This window comes from Diabrotica virgifera, chromosome 2 (assembly GCF_917563875.1).
Source record: "Diabrotica virgifera virgifera chromosome 2, PGI_DIABVI_V3a".
NCBI lineage: Eukaryota > Metazoa > Arthropoda > Insecta > Coleoptera > Chrysomelidae > Diabrotica > Diabrotica virgifera.
Genome location: NC_065444.1, coordinates 106,610,088 through 106,631,362, shown reverse-complemented (window position 1 = coordinate 106,631,362; position 21,275 = coordinate 106,610,088). Strand labels below are relative to the sequence as shown.

The following is a 21,275-nucleotide window of genomic DNA, read 5'->3' as shown; positions in this document are numbered from 1 at the left end:
GCTATGAATTATCACTATACCAATTTCTACTAACTTTTAAACTATTTGACCAATTGCTTTGAAACTTAAAATATAATTTAAGCACCAGAAGTATCAGCAATTCGTGCAATAAGAAGTTTTAAGTTAATTTTTACATAAGTTATGAATATTTATAAAAACTCAAAATTTATTATTTATTTTGCAATTTTCTAAGCAACCAATAAGGATAGACATATTCAGCGAACGCCATATTGAAATTTTTTAGACGATTTATGAGTTTCTTACTCTCAAATTTGTTTAAAATGCTTAACTTTTTGTTTATAGACGAGAAAAGCGAAAATTTACCGTTTTTATCTTCAGTTGGTTATAACTATATATATTAGTGATGTTGATTATAGTTACTTTCGAGTATTCGTTACAAATCGTTACTTTTGTATAAAGTAATCATTTAGAGTATTCGTTACTTTGAATACTATGATTACTTTTATATTTGAGTACCGGTAATCATAATATGAGGTAATCATGATATTATCGAAAATGGTATTTCTCAGTAGGTATATATTGTATAGGTATTCCGATATAAAAATAATTATTTACAGTATTCGTTACTTTGATTACTATGATTACTTTTGTTACTTTTGAATTTGAGTACCGGTAATCATATCGAAAATCGCATTTCTCAGTAGGTAGGTATTTTGTATGCCCTTCTAAATGCCCTGATCTAATTCTAATAAAATCAATGCAATACATACAAAATTAAAGTTGTTGATCATACTGTACAAACATTATTATTTCAACATTTTTCCGGTCAGTCTAGAAAGTAATCAAGTGTACTGGTTGTAGATACAATAGTCGTTACTCGCTCTGATACGATTGGTACGAAGTAATCAGCGTAATCAAAGTAACGATTTGCCTATCTGTTTAGTAATCGTTACTTTCGGTATTAGTAAGTACTAACGAGTACTTTGTAACGAATAGTTACTTTTTCAACATCACTAATGTATATCATCAAAATCGGCTGCAGGAAACATAAAGGTTATTAATATAGATGTCCATACTATTCAAAAAATTTGGTTTCGGCCTGGAGGGGGATGTGTCACGAGAAAAATCTTATTTCTCTGGACTATATATTTCTCTAAATAAAATGATAAAAGTTGATTATAGTAGGGGAGGAAAGTATGCTAAATTTGCAGTCACTCTAGCGCTTTGCGGACCTATTGGGTTGTATTTATTAGGGCCTAAAACCAAAAAAAGTTAAGTAAAATTTTCCATTTTAGTGGGGACTTTCCATTTTTTAATTTAATTTTCCATTTCCAACAATCGCTTTTCCGATTATAGCGACATCTATCCATAATTCGAAAAAATGTTTCCAATAAAAGTTGCTTATTTTTACGTAAAGAATCCAAATCTTCAATAAAAATTTTGGGCTACTATTTAAGATTTTAAAGTAACCCCCCACCCCACCTCCGCGGGGGGTCGTGTTTGGTACCATTCGATAGAATTTTCAAAAATATTGGATAGGTGTATTTTGCAGTTTTTCGATCTGATGTTTATTTTGCGAAATATCGCGGATTTGTATTTAAAATTTTAAATTTACTCCCCCACCCCTCTCCGCGGGGGGTCATGTTTAGTATCCTTCGATAGATTTTTGAAAAATATTGAACACGTATTTTTTAGTTTTTCGAAGTTCATTTCGCGAAATATTCGCTTTTTTTTTGTGAAACTTTTTGACCCTCCCATTTCCTTACGCCCCGCTCAATTCGTCCGATTTTTGAAATATATGTACACTCTTTTGCATGTACTTGACTTACCTGATCTAAATTTTTTTCGGCCCCCTTAACGAACTCCCCTGTGTTAAGAGCCAATATATATGGTAGAGGTACATCTGCAGGGTACCAGGTTTCTCCCCATATGATAATCTGACGCGCTTGAGTTACTGCAAAAATCTGTTGTTCAATATTGGCTTGATCTTATGGATCGTTAGCATCTTTTACAACCAGACATTGTTCTAACTCTGGTTTTATTTGTAGCATTTAGTGACTTGTAACCGTTGACCTGAAGATGCTCTGCATACTTTAGAGAGCGAAACCGGTCGTCGGAAGTTACAATAAATGATTGAGAGTACGTCTGTCTTTTACTTCATCTCTGTAGTTGTTGTAACATACCTCTAGTTTCTCAAGTCATCTGTTATGTCATCTGTAATACATACTCCATAATTCTTATAAATAATTTTGGCGACAAGGTATCTCATTACCGCATTCCTCTGCCAATTTTTATCTTCTTAGGCATGAAATGGAGATTAACAGTTGTCGCATTTTCGTAATATTTCAAATAATATTCGCATAGGTGCCTGTGGTCTATTCTGCATTCTGATAGTACTTTTAAGATAGCAACTTTTTTTACTTTGTCAAATCTTTCTGGAAGTCGAAAAAATAAGAGCAAATTGTCTATTATATTCGACAGACTTTTCAACTAGATAAAATCCATTTTTATACCTATGTCACAGTATAAAGAGGGACAGTAGAACCACTCTCCGAAAAATTGGAACTAAATTCTGTAGTCGCGCATGGCGACCGCGAAATGTTCTTAGTCGCTTTTGCTCCACTCTCGCATTGCTAGTCGCATAGAAACGTACGGATTTTAACAGGGAAAACCCGCATCCACCACTGGTGAATTACCAATTGCGTACTGCCGGTATTACTTCTTGAGATCAAAGCGCCGACAGAGGAGTGGTTTTACTGTGGAACCTCTATATACTGTGCCTATGTAATAAGATAAAATAAGTAAATCACACAATGACACTAAGATTTATTCAAATATAATAAAACTTATCACAGAATTTCAATAAAAAATAAAAATATCATAATTGTATGTACAAATTAAAAATAAAGTATATAATAGAAACCCACAATCGTTGAAAATACGCTTAAGACAATTACACTTAAAGAATATATTGCTTTTAATAGAACAATAATTATCACAACACTCTTAAAGAAGGAAGTTGACAATCAAATATACTTAATACCTATACGAATAGTTATAATGATAAAAATTTAATTTTACAAAAATGGAAGTATATTTTGACGATTTTTAAATTAATGTATTATTAATTATTATCACAACTTTGATAGTTTTGCTTTGTATTTTGGGCATGTACACTTAGAGGACCAAAGAGAAGTTAAAAAACTGGGACTGATATTTTTTGTGATTACCAAAAAGTGAACCTAAACGTCTAATGGAAGATATACAGGGTGTTTAATTAAGAATTGTCCATATCGTAACTGGAGAAACCTTAGCACAAAATACGAAGATTTAACCCAAAACACTTAAATAAAATATTCTTCCTTACCGAGATACAGAGTGTTTTATTACAAATGTTCTAAAATGATTTTAGACCACTGTTAAAGCACCTTTTAAAATTTCTTGTTCAAACTTGATACACATGTTAGGATACTTTAACTAGTGTTAAAAGATAATTTTCCGCTGTTGCCAGAGGCGTGCTCTAGGGATATATACTTTTTTTTTCGCCCCCTTTTCCCCTTCAATCTACGCCACTGTCGTAATAATAATTTTAGCATGTTATTTAATTCCTCGTTACTTTTTAAGTAAATATCATCCTGTTGTCTCAATGCGATAGACTAAGTAGTTTTCAAGTTATTTTCGTTTAAATGTAAAGGATTCAATAAGATTATTGTATTAAACACATAATCTTATTGAATGTAGTTTAAAGTACATAATCTTATTAAATCCATTATCTTTAAACGCAAATAATTTGAAAACTACTTTATCGCAATGAGACAAAAGGATATGTATGTAAAAAGTAACAAGGAATCGAAAACATGCTGAAATAATTATTAAAACAGTGGCGTAGATTGTGAGGGGAAAAGGGGCGAAAATGAAGTATATATCCCTACAGCACGCCTCTGGTAACAGCGGAAAACTATCTTTTAAGACTAGTTAAACTATTCTAACACGTGTAAACTATGTGTCAAGTTTGAACAAATAATATTAAAAGGTGCTTTAACAATGGGCTAAAATCATTTTAGAATATTCGTAATAAAACACTCTGTACTTCGGTAAGGACAATTCTTAATGAAACATCCTGTATATACTTCTTAGTTTTGGTACCAGTATCACGGGAAAGTCAAAGTGTAAAAGTTATAGAACTACAACGAAAGAATTTCGTAAGTGGATATAACACAAAAGTTTAAAAAGAAATGGAGCTGCTATAGTATACAGAACATTACTGAGAAATGCATCCTAAATATAGCATGAAAAAGAGCTAAAATAATAAAAATATTGTCAGTTGGTTGTCTTTACAGATGTTACAAGAAAAACGAAAATAAAGGATTTGAAGACCAAACATATATTTTTAAAAACAATTAAAATATATATAAAACTCTTCAAAAACGATACACCTTAATTATAATAGAAAATAAAATATTCGAGCGGAATTATTATTTTTATTAAATACATTTTAAGTTAACAAAATAATAAATATCTAAAAATCATCAAAATATGAGCATCAACAACAGATATAATAGGGAATATTTTGTGAGAAAGTTATAGAGGTAAATTCGTGTTTTATTTCCTATTTATATTTAAAAACATTAGTTTCTAAAATATGAAAATTGCTATAAAAATTGTTTTTTATTTTATCTCGGCAGTTTATTTTTGAATTTTAATAAGAAATCCAATAAGACTGTCGTAACTAAAAATTAACAGTTAATTTGAGCAGCAGATATTTTTGTTTTATCAAACTGTATAAAATACAGAACTATTGTCGTTGGACATCTATTTTATGAATACACAAAAATTAAAACATTAACTCATTTATGAAAGCAGGTTAGAGTCACATTTAACAAATCATGGGACGGTAGAGCAATAAGGAAAGTAAGATCTAAACTTGAACCTGGTTATTTCAAAAGCAACGTTATCTCAAAAGTTCTGTATAGTATGGCGAAGCCGAATTTATGTTGTAACCATTGTTGCCATATTCAACACGCGAAATAATTGACGTTATTATTTGCATCAAATTAAAGTTCGTATATTGTGCTTCTCAGAGGTTTTTTTCAGTGCGTCACAAGTAACCGAAGAAAAGGTACGTCCGTGATTATACACATGTATAACATTTTTTCTAGTTGTTGATAGATGGCGCTACAATAAAAAAAAAATGATTTACCTATACGATAAAATCTAAAGTTTTTCTCAGTCTTTCAGTGTGGCATTAATTTTGACGTCATATATTATAATTTTAAGAATGTAGAGAATCCTTGCATGGCATTTTAGTTAAATCTGACAGTTGTCAGAAAAGTAATCAGCCAAATATGAAAAGGTTATTGCAGTATAACCCTTTTATTTGCAATTTGGTATAAAAACAAATCAATCGTGTTTATTTAATTTATAAAAAGGTATGTTCTTTGATTTGTATAGTCGTATAAATTACAGATTTTAGACGTATAGATAATACGTAAATCATGTTTTTTTATTATAGCGCCATTTAACAACAACTAGAATAAATATTATAAATGATTATAATCACGGACGTACCTTTTTTTATGTCACGTCCAACTTAATGTGTTAGAAAGATATCGAAAAACTGTGACGCACTGAAAGAAGCCTCTGAGAAAAATTACACCAATTAAAGCTCATATATGAAAAAAAAACACCATACAGACATACAAAGATAATAGTTTTGAATGCTATTTGTAAACGTTTCTAGCTGCTTTTAATACACTTATTGTTTTTAAGAACATTGTTTGTAACAAATAAATTATTGCTGCTAGTTTGAGCATTATCATAAATTATAAAAAATATCTACTTAAAGACTGGATTAAAATACATTCAAAGGAAGATAAGTATCTTACAGATATGTTTATACTGATATTAATCGCAGACGACATATAAATAGTTTAAAAAGATAATTTTAACACAATTGGTCATTTCTCTTAAATTTTCATTACACTTTCATCTATAAAGATTCGTTTATTAAAGTGATCATACCTAAATTGTAAAAGGTTTCAAAAAATGTTTGTTCGTTTGAGAAGATTTTAAATTTGGCACCTTAATATGAGCAATTTGATTTAATGTTTTAGCTATATAGCTTTTATGCATTAACGTATAAAAGAGTTTAAAAATAAAATAGCGAGATGACATATCAAGAAAAATGAGACAATTATAAAAGAAATTAAATAAAAAGATAAAAAATAACGGATAAAATAGAAATTTAAATCCTCATCCATCCTTTAGATAAAATACAGGAAATATATAAAGATGAAGAAAAACAACCAGCACAAAATGGTTTGAAATATATAACATGCTGTCAAAAACTATTTCATTTGTATCACTCTATAACCAATGTGTCTGTGATTTTTTTATTCTTATGAAAATGATACTGTATCCTCTCTAGACTAATGATTGTGTATTTTCAAAAATCAACCTGATAAACTTCTCGATGAGTTCAATTAAGGTCACCATTAAGTGCACCGATCTTCACCTAGTCCATCGTTTAAAAAAGAATAGTTGGTCAACGCAATGAATAAATCTATTTGATTCTAATTGAGACAGTCACCAGATGTCACCACCATTTCTGTCAGGGTCGCAACGTCACGCGTAACTATGATAAATCCAAAATGCATAGACACCAAGATGGATACGATCCTATTCAAAACCACATATATGGAAGAATATACTATTATATGTATTTAGAAATTGAATTAATGGTGTCATGCTATTATATGTATGATGTATAGTTTACAGCGTACAAGTCGATACGTCAATAAACTAGTTCCGACCTTATAATTTCGAGGTTAACCCTATTGTAAAGCCTTGATAAAAGTAAAAGTTCACAAGGAAATAACTTCAAAACATTAAAACTATGTTCTCTCCAAACTAGACTCCGACACAAGAGGGATACAATGGACGTTAACCACATGCCTAAGCGATCTAGAATACGCCGACGATATCTGCCTATTATAGGTCTGCATCCCGCGTACGAAAAAAAAGTTGATTAATAGCAAGCTGAAAATTTGTTAATAGCTTAACGGTGTCTAGTCGGATAAACTTTGATGTATGGGAACACTAAAACAGGGGAAGTTTTAATTGGGAACAAGTTAAAAATTTGGATCGTCAGACTGCGAAAACGTCCCATGTATTTTGTCGGAGAGAACTTCCAACTGATTTGTTACCCTTTCATTAAATTCTCATGCAAAAATCAGACTACTATTAGCACACCAACTGGGCATTTTAATAAGTCACGACAGTAGAACATGTCAAATAACAGGAATTACGTTGGTGATAAATAACAGTCTGATTTTTGCATGAGAGTTTAATGAAAGGACAACACACCAATTGGAAGTTCTGCCCGACAAAATACATGGGACGTTTTCGTAGTCTGACGTTCCAAATTTTTAACCTATTCCACAATTAAAACTTCCCCTGTTCCAGTGTTCCCATACATCAAAGTTTGTCCGACTAGACACCGTTAAGCTATTAACACATTTTCAGCTTGCTATTAATTAACTTTTTTTTGGAACGCGTGATCCAGACCTATCAGGACAAAGGTTCAAAGATGTGGCTGACCAATTGGAATCACTTTCCACTGAAGCCAATAAAATAGGTTTGAAAATCAATATTACTAAAACCAAGTCCATGAAAATAAATGCAAGGAAATTTGTAAATGCTATTTACTATGTATCGACAACATGCAGATTGAAAATGTGGAAAACTTTGCATATCTTGGAAGTGTCATAACAGAAAACGGAGGTACAGAAGACAATATTCGTATGAGGATACGAAAAGATCAGCAAGCATTCAGCATGCTCAATCCTGTTTGGAGGTATGGCGTGTATACTATAAGGACAAAGATCCAAATATTCCAGTCAAATGTCATGTTTGTTTTACTCTACGAATGTGAAACCTGGAAAGTGACAAAATCCCTCACAGACAAACTACAGGTCTTTGTTAGCAAATTTTTACGTAGAATTGTTCGTATTTTCTGGCCTAACATCATCAGAAACGAAGATCTACTACACGTGACTGAACAAAACAGGGTAGAAAATGAAATAAACTTCAGAAAGGGGGGTTGGATCGGTCACACACTCCGAAAAATAACTCCAGTATTGTCAAGACCGCCCTAGAGTGAAACTCGCAAGTAAAAAGAAAGAGGGGTCGCGCAGCACAAACTTGGAGAAGATCCATCATGGACGAGATAGGTGCTTGGAATTAGGTGCAAATTAGAATCAATGGCGCGTTTTCTCTAAATCTCTAGGCTCCACTTAGGAGTTTATTCACTATTCGAATATTTGTTTCAACTAACTCTGCATCAATAAGTTTATCAGGTTGACTTCCAAATTTATGTTTTTTAATATATTTTTGTATTACGCAACCACGAAAAATTTATTGGAAAAGTATCCTTTATCAAAAATAGTTCATAATTTTTGTTTTTTTTTTTTTTTATTTTAAAGAAAGGTATCGAAAAAAGTTCCCTGAATATCAGGGTCCGCAACAAACACTTCTTATTCTATATTGTCCAGTCTTAAAATTACTAAAAGTAATACAGCGTCCTGTATAAGATGTAAAATTGTAAAAAATGCTTCAAGTATTCATAAAATTGATATACAGTGGAACCTCGATAACTCGGATTAATCGGGACCGCGGCCGATCCGGGTTATCGAAAATCCGAGTTAGCCGGGGATTATGGTAAAAATTAATAAAATACGGTATACTTACAGGTAAACTCCGTTATAATTGAAATAACATGAAATATATATGCACAGTACCTACACATCTAAATGACTAAAACCACGCAAAGACAAACCTAAGCAAACGGAGACGAACAATACAAGACTGTACTACACACAATACAGTCACAATCGGAACGATGCTATGTTATTTAAGAACAGTGAAAACTAAGGCCATTGTTAAAAAAATAATTTTTTAAATAGTCTTTCAGTCTTTTTTAATCAACGCTAAGACAGTTTGAAATAAATAAAGGAATACTACATGTGCATGTTGTTTCCGATAATCAGAGAATCGCTCTGCCGCCGTGTACCATGAGTTATTTTTACTATCGTATAGTTCAAATTACACAAATACACATTATCTCTCAAATATTATAATACATACATTTTTATTGTTGAAATGTTTTTCTGATGAAAATCGGTCTGGGTTAGCCGGACTTCTGGGTTATCGGGGGCCGACTTATCGGGGTTCCACTGTATTATATTAATTTTAAGATATTTTAAGTCTCAAAATGTTATAGTCCAAGAGGCAGTTCTGAAAAAATTCTCTGAATTTACTGAAGCTAGTTATTTCACAGTTGATTACTGTAATTGTGTAGAGAAACATACTGCGGTCGGTCAAGCGAAACTTAGAACAGGTGGTACTGACAGCTTGTCAAAATTGCTTACCTGCGAAGGTAATTAAATCCATTTACTAAGGCTGAAAATCAGTACACACATAAATTGAATATAAATAAAAGTTATTATAGTCGGTCAGCTGTATGACGGGACAGAGCCGGTCGGTCGGCCCCAATGAATGTACAGGGTTATTCACTATATTTTGACCCCCTCTAAACTGCTTTATTTACAGAATTAGAAAAAATGTCAAATACAAAACTTATTTAACTTTTAAATTATGATTTTTTGACATATATATCGTACTAGTGACGCCATCCATCTGGGCGTGATGACGTAATCGACTATATTTTTAAATGAGAATAGGGGTCGTGTGCTAGCTCATTTGAAAGGTTATTCAATTCCCTATTCAGTAATATAAACATTAACCTCATTGTTTATACCGGGTGTCTAAAAAAAAATTTTTATTTAAATTAATTGTTTATTTAATAATTCAAAAGTTTTTTTTGGACACCCTGTATAAATAATGATCTTACGGTTTATATTACTGCATAGAAAATTGAATAACCTTTCTAATGAGCTAGCACACGACCCCTATTCTCATTTAAAAAAAATAGTCGATTACATCATCACGCCCAGATGGATGACGTCAGTAGTACAATATATATGTCAAAAAATCATAATTAAAAAATCGAATAACTCTTATATTTTACATTTTTTTCTAATTCTGTAAATAAAGCAGTTTACAAGGGGGTCAAAATATAGTGAATAACACTGTACATTCATTGGGGCCGGCCGACCGGCTCCGTTCCGTCATACAGCTGACCGACTATAATAACTTTTATTTATATTCAATTTAGAATGTGTGTACTGATTTTCATCCTAAGTAAATTGATTTAATTACCTCTGCAGGTAAGCAACTTTGACAAGCTGTCAGTACCACCTGTTCTACGTTTCGCTTGACCGACCGCAGTATGTTTCTCTACACAATCACAGATCACAGTAATCAACTGTGAAATATCTAGCTTTAGTAAATTCAGAGAAATTTTTCGGCTCTGCCTTTCCGTCTCTTAGCTGTACTTTACTTTATCGTGTCTGGACAAATCATTTATTGATAGTATTTCAGTCAGATAGGGACAGTTTTAACAAATTTTACCGGGTAATAGACTACAATAATTATTTAGACTTTCACGCTTAGTAAATCACTTTAGACTTAGTTAAATCTGTGGACTAATTTTTGCAGACTGTCTTCATCTTTGTCTACCAATATTCTGTCGTCTGCGTAACAGTATTTTTACTTCTTTGTTTCCCTTTCTCTATCCTCTGCCTTTGTCGGCGCTTTTGATGATTTCATCTATGATTAAATTGAAGATCATAGGAGCCAATGGGTCCTATGCTCTTCAATTTAATTCTTGATTATGTTCAGTTCTTCGAATTCATAGCATAATTCGAGAGCATAGGATCCAATGGGTCCTTGTTCTTCAATTTAATTTTTGATTATGTTCAGTTCTTCGAATTCCGCCGAATTGCTCCGATAATTCGAGAGCATAGGATCCAATGGGTCCTTGTTCTTCAATTTAATTTTTGATTATGTTCAGTTCTTCGAATTCCGCCACAGTATAGTTTTAACTTTTTTATTTGGCGTTCTTCTTTATGTAGGACTCCATTCTATGATGTGATTTATCCATCTATTGTCTACTATTTAACCATGCCTGAACTAAAACGTATGATCTACTATTTTTGATTTTATTTTACGTACAACATCTTGTACAAAACGCTGTCACTCTGGAACTTTGAATCGAATATACAGTTACATTAGATAATACCGGGAAGGTAATAAAAGTCTTAACATCATAGTTAATATTCTATCATCCCCACGCCCGCTTATGTCACTTAATAAAAAAAATGAAAATTCAGAACTAAAACATCTAGATATCCTTAAAACACTTCAATGGAAAAGCAATCATTGTTAAAATAATGTAAAATAGATTTATCTGTGGTTCTATTTGTCTAGATTTTATTTTAATGCAAGATATTGTATACAATTCAGCGTGAAATTAAAATAGTCAATGTTTTCAAGATTCATTTTTGTTTCGAGCATGCGTATTTGCAACCTTCCTGATGTTTTGTGATAAGTTTACCTTCTCTGTATACCGTAGGCACAAGAAATGGTAGAAATATAAAAAATAACGTAATCAGTAATGTGATTCATATCGAAATATGCACATCAAAGTATGACAAGCATTAATCAAACATGTCATGGAACCAATAGATGATAATGCCAATGATCAATAGCAATTAAAGGTGAACGATAACATATAGTTCTTCCATTATATCTTTGCACATGCATGCAATTATTCACGAATTACTTTTTAAATTAGGTCTCTTTATTACTCACAGAAACCAGTATCGCAAAATTAAACAGCTTGTTCATAGAAACCTCAATAATTTAAACAAGGATAAACAATACGTCATGTCTTTGACGTTATAATTATACGTTATATGACATTGTGTTAAATAGGTATATTATAACAAAGTTAAATATAAACGTACAGTACAATATAACTTTATAAAATACATCCACCGGTAACAGACATTTACTAATTACAGCCTTTCACTTAATGTTTGGATTTAACTTGTTTGCAAATGAATCATGACGTTTGTGCAAAAATATAATGGAAAAACTATATCAGTATATAAAATTTCCAAACGTATCCTCTCGTATCATGGTATTTATTTAGGTGGAGAAATCAAATACAGTTTAAAGTAGCTAAACTAGACATTCCTAATATTTTATATTTTCCATTGAAGTGTTTTTAATAGGAAGTATTATTTTACTAGCTATATTATCGAATTTGCGTAAAAAATATTGAGTAATAAATAGGTGGATAAAGAAGCTACTAATGGATGATTATCTACTCGGCAGGTCCGATCTTATCGTCTTTTGTTAAATCCCTGGAACCGAAAGGACTAGCCATCCTTTGGTAATGTGGTTTTAAACTGCTCGCAGGCCTCGTATAGTCGAGATGGTCGTATTCCATTTCTAAAAAAAAATCAATAAGTTAATTAGTATATGTGAGCGCATCAGAATGAAAACCTGCTAAATCCTAAATTTCTCGTTCTGCTAAATCCAAACTAAGTACAAATTTCTGAAGATGTAAAGGTGATGCAGAAAAATGACAAATTAGTGTGCCATTTTATGATATTTATTGATCCCTGTAATTGAGAAATGCCGGATACTTTTTGGAAATGAAATAAAAATGTACACCATTTTTATTCAGTTGCAATGCGAAGGCAAAACTGTCTTATTTTTCACTTAGAACAGAGAGCGCAATCCAGCACTCTAAATCGACGATTTTCGACTCTAGTTGGAGTCATCATCAGAGAGGCGTAGGCTTGCTGCTCTCTGCCCCAAGTGATGAAACTCCGAGAGCTTATCCCCGCATTGAAACTGACGTTTATGGAGTAGGTGTCTAACGACATCTGGCAACTGAAAGCTGAAAGTCAAAGTTTTCAACCTAATAGAAATATTAAAAATATTGAAAAATATTAAAAATATTCCTGAAAGATATTTAATTGAAAACTTATTGGACCATTTTCCTGGTAACACCTCCATGGCTCCTAAAAATTGCAAGCCAGATAGATGCTGAAGCGAAGAAGACAAGAGGGAATTCAAAAACTTACAATTCACTACCCCGTCTGTTCAGGTGGTAAATTCCAACGGAAAATGGACCTAGTTACTCAAAGGAGTAAAACTAATATATGTAAAATGAAATAAAAATGTATGCCATTTTTAACAAAGTTAACTCCGGTAACAAACGTTACCGGAGGAAAATTTCCATTTTTACGAGAATTTTCAACATAAAAGTTAACTCAAAAGGGTATTATTGCTCCAGTCCAAATTGTAAATTATTTAAAAAATCAAAATATTTGAAAATAAATCAACATATTTTCTCAGATTTTGTAAATAGAAGGGAATTTTTTCATAAAAGTGAGAATTTTTAAGGTAAGTTGAGCGAAAAAGCTCACTCGACGGCTGCACGGGAAATATATAAGTACGCTGTGATAATTTGTGGTTATGTTCTTTGTTGTTATATTTTTCTTAGAGTTTTTTACAACTTAAATTTACCGTACAATTCTCCGAGACTATTACCTTAATTGTTATTACTAAGCTGAACTTTATTTTCTTCAGTTTTTCATAGACCAACTTGCTTATGGTGATTACCGATTAGTATTATTTATGCTTTGCTGGCATTGAGTTAAGTTTTTTTATGTTTTTTGTAGCTTCTAGCTGTATTTACATACTATTTAAAATAAATTATATATTATAATATATATATATATATATATATATATATATATATATATATATATATACACCGTTTTTAGGCGTCAACGCCCTTGCGGTAGGGATCTATGGTGGAGTGTCACCGAGCCGCAAGCCCTTATCCCTTGCCGTACTGCTCCTCCTTAGGCCGATCAGACACCAGCTTATTCCAGACCAAGTCGTAGATTCTTTTTAGAATTTTAGACTACGACGTCAGCCTTTTTATTTTTCTATTCACCATGCTGGGGCTCGAACCTCGATCGCCTCGACCGCATATCCACTATAGATTTGTCAATCGTGCGCCTCAGTCCGCTTGGCTAATCTGATCGACTATATTATAATATATACCTAATAAAATTATATATAAATAAATTTTAGGTTTTATTGTAAAATTGTTAGTTTAACATCTTTTTACCTCTTTTAATAGCATAGATTAATTCTGTTCACACAGCAAGAGTTTATAACAATTTCTATTCATTGTTTCAGAGCTGATAGACAAAACCGAGCATCGTAACCTAAAGCGGAGGGTTGTAATCCACATCGTAATCCAATGAATAATATTAGACAATAGATTGTATTTTTAGCTTTTAGTTGAGTGATTAATAATTAGTTACATAAAATGGGGTACCCCGTCAAAATAGCCCCGTCCAAAAAGCTCCGACAAAATAGCCCCGACATAATATCCCGCACACAAAATAGCTCCGACAAAATAGCCTGCAGACAAAATAGCCGCGGAATAATAGCCCGCCGACAAAATAGCCCCGACAAAAAAGCTCCCTTCAGAATTCATCATGAAATAATCCCTTAAAAATACATTTTTTCGGAAATGTAAATTATCCTCTATTCACATCTTCACTAAATCTTAACCACATTAAATAAAATGGTCTTTTCAGAGAACTCGAGTCCTGTCTTCTCTGCCTCTTGGAAGTTTGAACATTTAATTTAAGCGAAAATCAATGTTTATTTCATTCTTTTTTTGTCAAATAATTTAAATTAAAAAAAGTTTTTGGACACCATGTATAAATAATTATGTAATTGTTTATATTACTAAATAGAGAATTAAATAACCTTTCAAATGAGCTAGCACACGACCCCTATTCTCATTTTAAAAAATCATCGATTACGTCATCACGCCCAGATGGATGACGTCACTAGTATCACATATGACAGAATATCGTAAGTTAAAAATAAAAATCGATCTATTTCACGATTTTTCCTTAACGTCGCGGTTTACGAAATAACGAATTTATTCCTTCCATTTGCACCATACTGTACGTCTGAATGACCGATATGAATGAGTCAAATTAAATTAAATTATTAGAAGAATTTTTTTACTAAGCAACAACATTTTTGTTTAATTTATTAATATTTTGTATTTTGACAACGACGTCCGAAGTGGAAGTCGAAACGTTAATAAAATAATTTTTTAAGTAAATTGTGGCTTATTTCCCAATTAGAATAGTAATTTAAAATAAATGGTACAAAAAATACTCCATTAAAAGGTAAAACTTTTTATTGGAGGTGTTTTCTAAGAGGCTGTTTTAGCCGGGGCTATTTTAGCCGGGGCTATTTTAGCCGGGGCTGTTTTGACCGTGGCTATTTTGTGTGCGATCTATTTTGTCGGGGCTATTTTGTTAGCGGGCTATTTTGTCGAGGCTATTTTGTGTCCGGGCTATTTTGACGGGGCTTTTTTGACGGGGCTGTTTTGACCGGGCTATTTTGACGGGTCACGATAAAATGGTATTGTATTTTTTATTCACGTTGTTTTATTCAAATTGTGGCTAATATGCCAAAACAAACCTTAAGCAAGTTTGTATGAAGTTTGAAAAAACAAACTTCATTAAACAAAACAAAACAAATCTTCAGCAAGTTTGTAATATCAAGTTTGTATCAAGTTTGAAAAACCAAACTTCATGCAAGTTTGTCACACTGTAACTAGAAAGTTTGATTTAAACTCGCTGCAAGTTTGCAGAGTTGCCATGGCAAACTTGCAGCAAGCTTTCAAGTTTGATATATCAAACTTGTTGCTAGTTTGAAACAAGTTTGTATTGTTATCTGGGCGTAGAATATCCTGATGAGGTAAGTAACTAAATAATAAAAGAAATTATTCGAAACAAAAAGATACTTATACAGGTGTAGGAATATAACAGTGGAAATTGTAGTGACACATAGTCTCCGAATGAACGAAGAAAAGTAATGGAAGAAAGCAACCTAAAATTGAAAATTTCCAGAAAGAAGAAAGCAAGCAAGATAGAATACGAAATAAGGAGTTCAAATCAGAAAACAATAAACAGGAGATGGGAAAGAAGTACAGGGAATAAATTATAACCATTTTAAAATTGTCTATATAAAATGTTTGTTTTTCAGTACATGGGTATACAGTGATGAACGCACTAATAACCGGCAAAATAACGCAAAAGATGGAAAAAATATTAACTTGTGAGATAAAAAGAGATGAACCTAGTGGAGGTGTTAAATTTAGCGATAGAAACTTATAGATTGACATTATATTGATTGTTTCCCACCTTTAGACGTATCGAACGAATTTGAGAAATGCAGTCACAGTGACAGTTTTAGTTGGCATACTCCTCTGATACGTCTAAAGGTGGGAAACAATCAATATAATGTCAATTTATATGTTACTATCGCTAAATTTAACAACTCTACTAGTTTTATTTCTTTTTATCTCACAATTTAATATGTTTTCCATCTTTTGCGCTATTTTGCCGGTTATTAGCACGCTCATCACTGTATAATGTACTAGTACAGTATTTTTTTAAATGAGCACCTGACAACATTTAATTAACTTACTTGGTATACTTCCACATGTAAATACCTATTTAAAAATACGTGCATTAATCGCTTTAAAAAACAAGTACTTAAGGTTTAATAATAAATATTTCGTAGTTTATCAAAAATTTGTAATACTTATTTAAAAAAATTTGGAAATCAACTTACCGATATTTACATCTTTTTGTTTAATTTCGTCATAAACGTGATCTAATTTTTCAATACTCTGATAAATGTTCGGATTCGTCGCATCTGCTTCTCTATTTTTCAGAGTTCTTAATTCGTCTATGGTCGGTTCGTACATACCTAAAAAAAAATAGAAGCATAGAATAAAATCAATGAAAATTGTCTGTACTCTGATAAGGATAGACGTCAAAAACCAAAAGAGAATTAAAAACTTAATATCGAATTTGACAAAGAAAGTACCGGAAAGTACTTAAACGGCTTGACAGTTACCGGCCATCGGATTAACCGATCTGTACACTCCGACCGTTCTAGGAATAGATGTGGAGTCAATGGGGTTTTAACTTAGGAAAAAAATCAAACAAGATGGAACTTTTTATAATTTCATTAAGAAATGTATAATAAACAACATGTCAAAAAGTTCTACTCCAAAAGTGGGTGCTTCATTTTTTATTAAACAAATGAACTGCGAAGTTAGTTGTTTTTTTAATACCTAGGAAAATATAAATTTTAGAAAAAAACTGACCTGACCAATAAAAGATTCAGAAAATTTTACACAAAAAACCTTATAAAGATTTTTGTAAAATTAAATCTACAGATTCTATCATTTTTATTTATAACGCTCGAGTCACCCCTCTCACAAACATTGGCGCACTCTATGGCAACGTTCAGCGGAACGCATGCTTGAGTTAATTTAACATAACTTTTTAACAAATTGATCAAATAAAATTTTACAAATTGGAAATGAAAGAAGAACATTAAAGCTATCTTATAGTTATATTACGAAGAAAAAAAATATGTGCAAAAGTGCAGTATGGGTGGAAAGTGGGACTTTACAGGGATTTTGTTTAAAAATGATTTAAAAATGTGTTAATAATACAATTTTACCTATATAAATCTGAAACTTACACAAATTATTTTTCAAACATCGTTCTAAACGATGTAATTGCATATCAAAACATAGTTTTTAATTCCAAACAACTTTTCATACCAACAATTTTTGATATTGTGAAATATAAAGGTACTTTACTCTTGTCCTAAATTCATTTTTGTATACACCTCGTATAAAAATTGATAAAATTTGATATCTGATGGTTGTATCTTAGATTTTACACAATGCAGAGCATTTTACGAAGAATAACTCTGTTATTTTGTAAAATTGATCATAAAAAAGTTTCCAATAAGGGTTCAAAAAATGTTTTTTTAATTTTCAAATTGTAATGTCAGATTCGGATTCAGCATAATCAAAAATAAAACACAAACTTTTTGATCAAAGTAAAATGATGAATGCACCGATATTTTTAAAATTATATTATACAAAATAGCTTTTATTGTATAAACAAATTAATAAACAATTAGCGGCTAAAACTATGAGTAGAACTTCTTACTAAAACATATTATAAACTATCAAAAAAGGTTTTAGAAAAATATAAGTTTGTTTGATTTTTTTTTCGAAACAATGCAAGTTTTCGATCTACATTGACTCCTCTAGATATAATGTTTTGATTAATTTCTTTAACTTCTTTAATTATTAATTTCTTTAACTTCATGATAAGCAAGACATTTAACTTTATGCTGTCAGCTAACACAAGATTTCTTGTTTGTAGTTTTTTATTATTGTGCCTTTTCTGGTTCCTCTTTTTGGTGGGGCTACCCAATTAACACCACATGGTGTTCGCCATAAAAACTGCTTATTAAAGGGATCTAGCAAGTCAACATCAATGCTACTTACTACAGCCAACATAAATGAGGCTATCATTACTAGTATGATAAGATTGATCCAAAAGATGGCATAACCCAGACATCCAAAGTGAAAGTTCTCCTCCAACACCAAATTGTTCTATATGGTCCACATAATGTTCAGAAAAAAGTCACATTATTTTGAGCGTCGGGTTTGGGGGGAGAGGGAGAAGAAATCGGTAAATTTGTAGTTTTTTGCGTTTTTTGTCAATATTTCTAAAACTATGCGGTTTAGCATGAACAACCTCTATACAAAAATGGTCTACATTAAATTTGAAATAAAAAAGGTCCAATGCATAATCCTTCTAAAATGAACGGTTCCAAAGTTACAGAGGTAGTATAGTATAATTTTTCCAAAAAAGGCCTAACCCAGACATCAAAAATAAAAGTTTTCCTCCAACACTAAATTGTTCTATATGGTCCACATATGGTTCAGTAAAAAGGTACACCATTTTGAGCGTCCGGTTTGGGGGGAGATGGGGGAGAAGTCGGTAAATTAGTAGTTTTTTTACGTTTTTCGTCAATATTTCTAAAACTATGCTTTAGCGTAAACAATATTCTATACAAAAATGTTCTACATAAAATTTAAAACAAAAAAGGTCCTATACATAATTGTTATAAAATCAACAGTTCCAGAGTTACGGAGGGTGAAAAGTGGAGGTTTTCGATACTTTTTATATTTTTTGGGAAATTGATGATGATTTTGGGTGGTGAGGTTGATGTTTCTTCAAGAGCTTATCACTAACATACCATCGGCCACTGAAATAGCAAATTTGATTTATAAAACCCAATCCTGTTAAAGAAAATCAGTAGGAAATTGCCCAAAAAATATAAAAAGTATCGAAAACCTCCACTTTTCACCCTCCGTAACTCTGGAACCGTTGATTTTATAACAATTATGTATAGGACCTTTTTTGTTTAAAATTTTATGTAGAACATTTTTGTATAGAAAATTGTTACGCTAAAGTATAGTTTTAGAAATATTGACGAAAAACGTAAAAAAACTACTAATTTACCGAATTCTCCCCCATCTCCCCCCCAAATCGGACGCTCAAAATGGTGTAACTTTTTACTGAACAATATGTGGACCATATAGAACAATTTGGTGTTTGAGGAAAACTTTTACTTTGGATGTTTGGGTTAGGCTTTTTTTGGACCAATTATAACTTTGAAACCGTTCATTTTAGAAGGATTATGCATAGGACCTTTTTTATTTCAAATTTAATGTAGAACATTTTTGTATAGAACAGTGCTTCCCAAACTGTGCGCCGCGGCGCCCTGGGGCGCCGTGGCTATACTACAGGGGCGCCGCGAAAGTTTTCTTCCAATATTAGACATAATCACATAATTATCTTCAAGTATTAAACATTAAACTAAAGTTGTTATGACAACTTTTTAACTTTTAAAATATACCTATATAAAAATGTTTCCCATGATAAACGAGTTCAGTTATTAGTAATTTTATTTGATGCCGACAATATATCCTCGATATTTTAAATTCCACGAAACAATTCTCTTACTACTGTAAATTGACTTCGGACCGACAGGCCATAAATCACTGCCGGTCGGCAAATACAATCGTCTCTTTGCACGTGCACATTTTAAAACTATGAATTTTTACTTATCTAAATTTTAGTTAGTTGAATTTGTAGTTTCATACTGTTCGCATCGTTTCATTTATCAGTGTGAATATAAACAAGGTTGTTTCACCTACTTGTGTACAAAAGTTGCTGTAAAAATGGAAAAGTTTTTGAATTTAAATAAACAAGGTGGTTCTAAAAATAAAGTGGATGCACCACAAACTAGTGGTAGAGTCGTGAAGAAACGAAAATACCGTAAATATGATGACAGCTATTTGGATTTTGGCTTTACATCAACAAACGTCAATGATGAAGAGAGACCACAATGTGTATTGTGCCTGAAACTTTTGGCTCCAGAATGCATGCTTCCAAGTAAGTTAAAACGCCACTTGGAAGCCAATCATCCAAACTTTGCTGACAAACCTCGTAGCTTTTTTACCAGGAAGTTAAATGATTTGAAGCAACAAAAAGGTAACTTTTCCAAGCATTTGTCGATACCTAAAAATGCTTTGCTGGCATCATACAAGGTTGCGTATAAAGTTGCAAAGTGTTAAAAGCCCCACACAATCGCAGAACAATTAATTCTACCGGCTGCTGTAGATTTGGTAAACATTATGATCGGAGAATCTGCGGGAAAACTTCTTTCAGCGGTGCCTTTATCTAACAACACCATCAGTCGCAGAATTCAGCGTATGGCGGAGGATATTAATGATCAAATAATTGAAAAAATAAAAGAAAGTGAATTTGCGTTACAGTTGGATGAGGCAACAGATTCTAGTAAAGATGCACACTTGATTTGTTACATAAGGTTCTTGGATGATAATACCATTGTGGAGGATCTTCTGTTTTGTAAAAAAATCACTGCAAGTACAAAGGCGCAAGACTTGTTCGAGATCCTGAATACATTTGTGGTTGAAAACAATTTGGAGTGGACAAAGTGCGTTGGTGTTTGCACTGATGGTGGTCGTTCAATGTCTGGCCGTTATGGAGGATTACAGGCGCTTGTTCGAAACAAAGCTCCGGATTCAGTATGGACCCATTGCATCATTCATAGAGAAGCGCTTGCATCAAAGAATCTGAGTCCTTCACTAAATTTGGTCTTAGAACGTGTGGTAACTGTGGTAAATTATATAAAAACTAGGCCGGTGAAAGTAAGGTTTTTCAAAAAAATGTGTGAGGATATGGGTGCAGAACACACGTCTCTGTTATACTATTGCCACTCACGATGGCTCTCTCGTGGTAATGTTTTGTCTCGTATGTTCCAATTACGGCAAGAAATGTACATTTTTTTTTGAAGAAGAAAAACACCAGTATGCCAAG

General features: G+C 32.1%; 1 protein-coding gene across 3 annotated transcripts in view; it reads right to left on the bottom strand.

Moving 5' to 3' along the window:
- Nucleotides 1-2,767: 2,767 nt before the first annotated feature.
- LOC126880173 (protein draper) overlaps nt 2,768-21,275 on the bottom strand; it is a 396,789-nt gene continuing 378,281 nt past the window's right edge. For all 3 annotated transcript variants that reach the window (XM_050643935.1, XM_050643937.1, XM_050643936.1), the window contains 2 exons: nt 16,621-16,758; nt 2,768-12,378 (listed from right to left, as the gene is read on the bottom strand). In XM_050643935.1, coding sequence (XP_050499892.1) covers nt 12,251-12,378; nt 16,621-16,758 — 266 coding nt within the window. In that variant the 3' untranslated portion in view covers nt 2,768-12,250. The remainder of the gene's footprint in view (nt 12,379-16,620; nt 16,759-21,275) is intronic.